This window comes from Oenanthe melanoleuca, unplaced genomic scaffold (assembly GCF_029582105.1).
Source record: "Oenanthe melanoleuca isolate GR-GAL-2019-014 unplaced genomic scaffold, OMel1.0 S305, whole genome shotgun sequence".
Lineage (NCBI taxonomy): Eukaryota > Metazoa > Chordata > Aves > Passeriformes > Muscicapidae > Oenanthe > Oenanthe melanoleuca.
Window position 1 is genome coordinate 12,200 of NW_026612954.1, and position 8,103 is coordinate 20,302.

At 40.7% G+C, this 8,103-nt stretch overlaps 1 protein-coding gene across 1 annotated transcript; it reads left to right on the forward strand.

Moving 5' to 3' along the window:
- Positions 1-1,634: 1,634 nt before the first annotated feature.
- On the forward strand, positions 1,635-7,903 carry KLHL31 (kelch like family member 31). Its single transcript, XM_056516147.1, has 3 exons — positions 1,635-1,813; positions 4,135-5,338; positions 7,071-7,903. The coding sequence occupies exons 2-3, from the start codon at positions 4,167-4,169 to the stop codon at positions 7,801-7,803; spliced, it is 1,905 nt and encodes a 634-aa protein (XP_056372122.1). The 5' UTR covers positions 1,635-1,813; positions 4,135-4,166; the 3' UTR covers positions 7,804-7,903.
- The last annotated feature ends 200 nt before the right edge of the window (positions 7,904-8,103 follow it).

The window sequence follows — 8,103 nt, forward strand, 5'->3', positions numbered from 1 at the left end:
AGCAGAGGAGGGTAAGCAAGCAACTCTCATGGGTGCCTGGTGTTGGGCCAGTGTCAAACCATAACTTAGTAGATGGAGACTCCCTTTTTAAAGGAAATCACAAGGAAAAGATGAAGGGGATGGCTACAAATTACTCCTGAGGAGATTATGATTTGACACAAGAGGAAAATTTTTCACAATGAGAATATGATCTCCCCAGGGAGCTAAGTGATTGATTCCCCAAGGCTGGAAGATTTGTTGTAAGATTTGCCTGAAGAGGGTGCTGGGCTACATTGTCAAGACAGTGCTTTTGCCAAGAAAGGTGGGACCAGGTGATGCTTGGTATCATTCCAACCTGGTATTCCATGATTCTATGAAAATGAGTCTTTGTCCATAGGTTTTCATACCTATGGCCCTATTTTTCAAAAGGAAAGCTGGTTAACTTGTTGCTGTTGGGAGGGCTGAGCCTTATATCCCTCTCCTTTACTCTCTCATTTCTCACAATTTACTGACTCTTAATTTCCTATTCTGTTTTTTCATTCTTACCTTGTGATGCTTTGTATCTCCACCCACAAAGTGATGCCCTTTTGTTCAAAATGACAAATGTTACTTTGCAGCAGTTGTAAAAGCTCATCTGAGCCTGAAGGCAGCCAAATAAATCTGTATGATTAAGATTATACAAAGCACAGCCAATAGAAAATTGTCCTGTTCTCAGACTTCCACTTCCCCCAGTACTCTTCCCTTCCCATGCAGACACTTGAACTCTTTTTATCTCTCCCATGGGATGAAATTCTTCTGGGATGTGGAGGTTTGTGGAGGTTTATATTATTTCTGAGGTTGCCTGTCAAGGATGTGGAGATAAATTATTCCAGTGTACAGTATAACCTCCAAGTTAGGATACACACTTGAGAGGCAGAAGATCAAAGTTCACATCTCTGAAAATATATCAGGAGGTGAGCCATAATCTTTAAAAGCTGAGGCAAGTCTTTATGGAAGCAGTGATGTAACTCCACAAGACAGAACATGACTGAATCCCCATCAGCTGGTCTCCTTTCCTCTGCCTGGAGTTAAGCAAGGAAAATCCAAGAAAGTGTAAAGTGCCAGCTTTCCCATGGTGTTTTCTGTGGGATATTTTAGGTCACAGAATAATAATAATCATAGAATGGGTTTTGATGAGACCTTCAAAGACTATGTAGTTCCAACCCTCCTGCCATGGGACGTTTTCTGCTAGACAAAGTTGTTTAAAGTTCCATCCAACCTGGCCTTGAACACTTTTAGGGATGGGGCATCCACAGCTTCTCTGGGCCTCCTGTTCCAGTGCCTCACCACCCTCATCACAAATTGTCTTCCTTACGTTCAGTCTAAACCTGTGCCCCTCCCTAACCATAGGGCTTTTGCCCAGGCTCCCAGCTGGGAGCTGGGGAACCCAGTGGTTCACCCTGGACTTACCTGAGGCAGTTAATACCTGCTGTAGTTACCTTCGCCTTCCCCTCCCTTTCCTCCCCTGTACCTGTGCATTTGCAGGATCCAGGCTTGTCCTCCTGATTTCCAGTGGCCAGGCAGCCCAGGGAAGCTGAGCTCCCTGGCTGGGCAGAGGCAGGGAGCAAGGCATGGAGAGGAGGGGTCATTTTAAAGAGCACCCGAGCCCAGGCTCCGGGCTCTCTCGCTCACTGTGACAGAGAAGTGCCTCACTGAAAACCAGGGAGCTGGGACTTAAGTGGCCTCTGATCTTTCTCACTCTTTTTTCCCCACAATTCCTCTCTTTTTGTGTTCGTATTTTCCAAGGAAGAGGCATTTTCACGGACAGCTCTGGAACAGTATCTTTCTGAGGAGGGTAAGAGGTTTTTAACTCCTCACTTTGATAGTTTTTAGAAGGTGGTATTTCAAAGCAGGGGGGAGGCTGGCTGGTATAATGCGCTGTTTTGGGACCCCAAGTGTCCTTTGGCATGACTAGTACTTAAGCTAAAATAAAGTAGGTGAAAGCATACAATCATAGAAAACCAAATCCCTCCGGGTTTTCAAAGTTCAGTAACTTGGTTTTATAATAGGATTGTTTGATTTGTTTCAGTAGATTTGCATGTCCCATCACTTGCAGTGCATGTACACTAAGCTAGCTTGTGAAATTTCTGCTGATGAAAAAGCATTTTTCTGAAGAAAACTTTGGAGACTAAGCATTTTTTAACAGAGAGCTTAAAATGTTGTATTTAAATGAGCTCTGCAATGAGGCAATGAGGCAATAAACATTAAGTGCTACATGTATTAAAATTTTTAAGTTACAAGTCTCTAAAAATACTTAGAACAACATATAAGGCTTCCAAAAGAATATGCCCTCTCCAACTTTAAAATTGTGACTATTAATATGCAAAGCTATAATTATGTGTATAACATACAAAGTTATCTAAAAGTTTTGTTTCGCTTTTTTTCCGTGCCAACAAATATACGCGACACTTGCAACATCAGAGGGTTTTTGCAACAAAAGTTGTGTTAAACAGCCAAGTATTCTAAAACACCCAGCTATACCTTCAACTGAATCTGTCTTAAAATGGCAAGCTGCTGGGAGGTTGCTATTCTGGGAGGTGACTGATAGGTCTCAACAGATGCAGCTCCTGGAATGCAGCCGGAGCAAGGAGCCGGGAGCAGCTGACCCTGCACTGGCACACTGGCATATCAGGGATCACAGCTCACGTCAGCACAGGCTGACACTGACACTCTGGGCACACATGGCCCTCTCCTGCCTGCTCCGCACACGGCCGGACCCAGCAGCAGCAGCAAAAATCCGCTGGTGCTCGCAGGCAGCAACCATTCCTTTCTATAATTAAATTACCATTTTGTTACATGCTGTGTGCTTAAGGAAGAAATGATGTGCTGAGATTCTAGATTGAAATATTACTGAAGTCTTTTTATTTAGTTATCTACAATAAACCAGTCATTTGATTTATCATTAATTAGCATTTTTTCATGTTCGAGTTTTCATGACTGCAAGGATCACAAAGAAAATTAGCATGTGCAAATTGTTTTAAAATCAGTGGATACACTGGAGATAAATGCTATGTTTGAATCTATCTGAATGCTGATCTCCACAATTCTGTTTAAATTGAGTTATTGAAGATCAGTGCTTTCCTTCAAGTATATTTGCACATACATATATTTGTTTGAAGTAATTCCTTTGTTACTAGAGGCTCTCTCACATCACATTTGACAAAAAGTGGCTCTTTATTTCATTAAGAACTCTTACAGCTGACATATAAAATTTTATATATAATTTATATATTTATATATATATTTCTATTTATATATATATATATTTATATAATTTATATAAAAATATTTTCCAAGATAACTATGGGACTGATTCTTACCTTCCCATATGCAGAACTTGTTTAAAATAACACATCCTGATAGAGTTTGTGTGACATTTTTTTAAATCTTCTCCCTAAATCTGCACAAAATCCTGGAAGTAGCATTATAGATTTCAAATTACTGATACTGAAGAGCAATCAGTGTATGCTATGAGCAGAAAGTATTTGTGCATCTGACACAGGAAATAGAGCACTGTCACTCTATAAAATCAAAAGTTACAAAAACCTGGAAGCAGTTTGGAGCTGGACCTAAATGTAAAATCAGTATGACATCATATTAAAATCCTCTTTCTCTTTATGTCCCATCTGTTTTTTGTTTCCTTAGAATTTTTCTCAGTCTTAATATTTCCTGTTCATGTTCTGAACTCACCTGTAGTCTGTAGCAGCCCTGGAGTAAGGATGAACAAAACTGGGGGCCTGTATTTTTCCTAGCTTCAGGTTAATGAATTCAGGTCTAGAATCTGTCTGATTTAAACAAATATATACAAAATTTTACACTCTGGCAAACCCATTTAGAGAATTTAACTTTCTGAATGTGGCGATAACAAGGGAATGTTAATTTATGATCTTGTTATTAAAACAAAAAAGAAATTACTGAATTACGTGTAGGTATATTCTTCACTTTGGAGTATTGATTGCTATTAATAAGTAGCCATACTGCAACCTAGAACTTAGGAAGACAGATTATCCTGTATGTTTGGTTTTGTGTCATTATATGTATTGACAAAGGTTAGATTTGTTGCATAATCACATAGCTATTAAATTTCACAACTGTGGTGTTTCATTTTATTTTTAGCAAGTGCTTGGCTGTAATATTTCATTGCAGTCATGGCCCCTAAGAAGAAGAATGTGAAAAAGAACAAAGCAGATATCAATGAAACAACTATCATTGTGGAAGACGGCCCCCTCAGTAAACTAAATGGCTTGAATGGACTCTTGGAAGGAGGAAATGGTTTCAGCTGCATCTCCTCTGAGGTTTCTGACCCATCATACTGCCCAAACTTCTTGGAAGGTCTAAGCAAAATGAGACAAGAAAATTTCCTTTGTGACTTGACTATCAGTACCAAAACCAAATCATTCAATGTTCATAAAGTAGTGATGGCTTCAAGCAGTGAATACTTTCACAACATCTTAAAGAAAGATCCATCCACTCAAAGAGTGGACCTCAATGATGTGTCCCCGGTGGGTCTAGCTACTGTGATCACCTATGCTTACACTGGAAAACTTACTCTCTCGCTTTACACAATAGGTAGTATTATTTCCACAGCAATTTATCTACAGATTCACACCCTTACAAAGATGTGCTGTGATTTTCTAGTCCAAGAAATCAGTGTTGAGAACTGTATGTACATTGCCAATATTGCAGAAACATATGGACTAAAAACAACCAAGGAAGCAGCACACAAATTTATTAAAGACAACTTCATTGAATTTTCAGAAACTGATCAGTTCCTTAAACTTACTTTTGATCAGATTAATGAACTTCTTGCAGATGATGACTTACAGTTGCCTTCTGAAATTGTAGCATTCCAGATTGCAATAAAATGGCTGGAATTTGACCAAAAAAGAGTAAAGTTTGCTGCCAATCTCTTAAGTAACATTCGTTTTGGTACCATCTCAGCCCAAGACCTTGTCAATTATGTTCAAACTGTGCCAAGAATGATGCAAGATGCAGACTGCCATAAGCTTCTAGTGGATGCCATGAACTATCACTTGCTTCCCTATCACCAGAATACACTTCAGTCCAGAAGAACAAGGATCCGTGGAGGTTTCAGAGTCTTAGTTACTGTTGGGGGACGCCCTGCTTTAACAGAAAAGTCTCTTAGCAGAGATGTCTTATTCAGAGATCCTGAAAATGGATGGAAGAAGCTAAGTGAAATGCCTGCTAAAAGTTTCAATCAGTGTGTCACAGTGATGGATGGATTTCTATATGTGGCTGGTGGGGAAGACCAGAATGATGCCAGGAACCAAGCCAAGCATGCAGTCAGCAATTTCTGCAGGTAACTGCTATTTCTTTTAAAGGGATGGAGGTATCTATTCCACAGAAGGCAGGTAGATAAGACTAAGCTGGTTTGTGTCCTGCAACATGAACCACTTGGATAAAGAGAAAGGGGACAATGTAGGGGAGGTATAGATGCTATTCTATATTAAACTTTAAATGAACAGAAATATACAACTGGAGTTATACAAAAAATTTGTTACTCATTCACACTGAGAAGTGAGGAAAAATGAGAGAACTTATTCAAAGCAAAGAAAATAGAAACATAAATAGGAAGTCATGGCATGTTCTAAGGAGATGCCTTTTGATGCTTTTTGATGCCTCACAGAAAGTTTGGAAAAACACCTTTTAGATATTATAGCCTTCACTTCCTATTCACCATATTTTCAACAGCTTTTCTATTGAATTCTTTATTTTTTATTATTAAGAGTTTAGAAACAGCGGTACCATTGCTTGAAGGCTGTCTTTTACAGTGTACCCCATACAATACCTCTCTTCTAAAATATTGCAGTTCCTATCTGTGGTCATCCGAGACTGCACTGGTGATAGCAAGGTCAGAAGAGAGCATACACTAACATGCAGTGTCACATGGGTGGTAGTAGTTTTTAAATAGTTCAGCCTAAAAGGTGGCAGTAGCTTGAAGCAAAGGCTGGAGGTGGGAAAACTTTTATCTGTCTTTTATCTACTGACAGACTGTGGGCATGCAATGGCATTACACAGCCACAGTCCTGCAAGTACTTCCTTTTCTGCTCCCAGAAGGAACAGTCAGCTTCTCCTGAGGACATCAACAAGGACACAAAGTTAATGAATGAGGAACATTCTCTAGATCAATTTTACTGTGTAATCTACTTTGTCAGAAAAATATCTGTTCTCTTGACCTTCTGCCTTTAAGCCATACCTCACATTGTCCCAAGGAGTTGTGTCCTCAGTGCAGGCCTTTGTTGCAGGGAGGAGCTGGGGGAATCCTTGTTGTGCCCTTAACCTTGAGCATGTCAAGTCACATCAGTATGTCTGTGGACTTGCAGATAACAATGCTGAATGACAATTAGTATTTACTTTCCCACAGTCTTTTTCTCATGTGATTCTCTTAGCATGCAACAGAAGTGTGGGGATCCACTAATGTACCTCACTCAGCATCTTCAGGAGTGATAATTTGTTATTTCCTATTTCAAAGTTGCTCATTTAAATGTCAAGGACAAAGAATGTTATTTCAGATAGGAATGGTGTTAGAAGGCACAGGTGCTCTTTCAACATAAAACTTACTCCATGGGAGTGGCAAGGAAAGCATATTCACCATTTAGAAAGCACTAAGAGGATGCAAGTGTAAACCACCACCTAAAGTTTTTTGAAATTCTCTGAGTAAATTTAGACATCTTTGCTGTGGGTGTAAATTGCAAAAGAACTTCTAAAATTTCTGTTGTGTCTTGAAAGTATCTCTTCCCAGTATTCTAATGAGATTATTGTACAAATCAAATTACAGAAGAGTCAGATGTACTTCATTAAAATAATAAATACCAGGTTTGAATGATACAAAAATAGTTTTTCTCCAATCAAAACCTAAATTTATTTTGAAATTTAATCAGGAATACCAGTTTCATTATGCTGAATTTTAATAGGCTAAATAACTAACTGAAATTCTAGCAACTTTGCTCTTGCAGCAGTGGCATAGGAGTCCTGTATAATTTAGCAGAGCAGTAAATAAGACTGTTACCTTCTTTTGTTAATCCTTTCAGATACGACCCTCGTTTCAACAGCTGGATTCACTTGGCCAGCATGAATCAGCGGCGCACCCACTTCAGCCTGAGCGTGTTCAACGGGCTCCTCTTCGCAGTGGGCGGCCGCAACTCGGAGGGCTGCCTCTCCTCCGTGGAGTGCTACGTGCCTGCCACTAACCAGTGGCAGATGAAGGCCCCGCTGGAGGTGCCCAGGTGCTGCCACGCCAGCGCCGTGGTGGACGGGCAGATCCTGGTGACGGGAGGTTACATCAACAACGCTTACTCTCGCTCGGTGTGCATGTACGACCCCAGCAAGGACAGCTGGCAGGATAAGGCCAGCCTCAGCACCCCCAGGGGCTGGCACTGCGCAGTGTCCCTTCTGGAGAGGGTCTATGTCATGGGGGGGTCTCAGCTGGGGGCGCGAGCAGAGAGGGTGGATGTCCTGCCTGTGGAGCGTTACAGCCCCTACACGGGCCAGTGGAATTACGTGGCGCCACTTCAAACCGGGGTTAGCACGGCCGGCGCCTCCACCCTCAACGGGAAAATTTACCTGGTGGGTGGCTGGAATGAAATAGAGAAAAAGTACAAGAAATGCATTCAGTGCTATAACCCAGATCTCAATGAATGGACAGAGGAAGATGAGCTGCCTGAGGCCACTGTGGGCGTATCTTGTTGTACTATATCCATGCCCAACACCAAGACGAGGGAGTCCAGGGCCAGCTCAGTCTCTTCTGTGCCAGTCAGTATCTAAAGACAGGTCTAACCAGCAATAAGTAAACATGTTTACCAGCACAGGAATATTATTAACCCTTTAAGTAGAATTTTTGTGCTTATATGGAAAAAAAAAATAATTGGCCTTGCAAATGTGCTTTATAACAGTGCAAACTGGCCAGTTTTCATGAACTTTACTACAGGTGGCATGAAACAGCACATTAGGGATTAGATAAATTTTCTTAGCAAGAAAAGAGAGTTAACCCATAACCACAGAATTTCATTCTCTTCCTGACTTTGGCACTGACTTACTATACTATCTGTGGCAAATAATTTAATT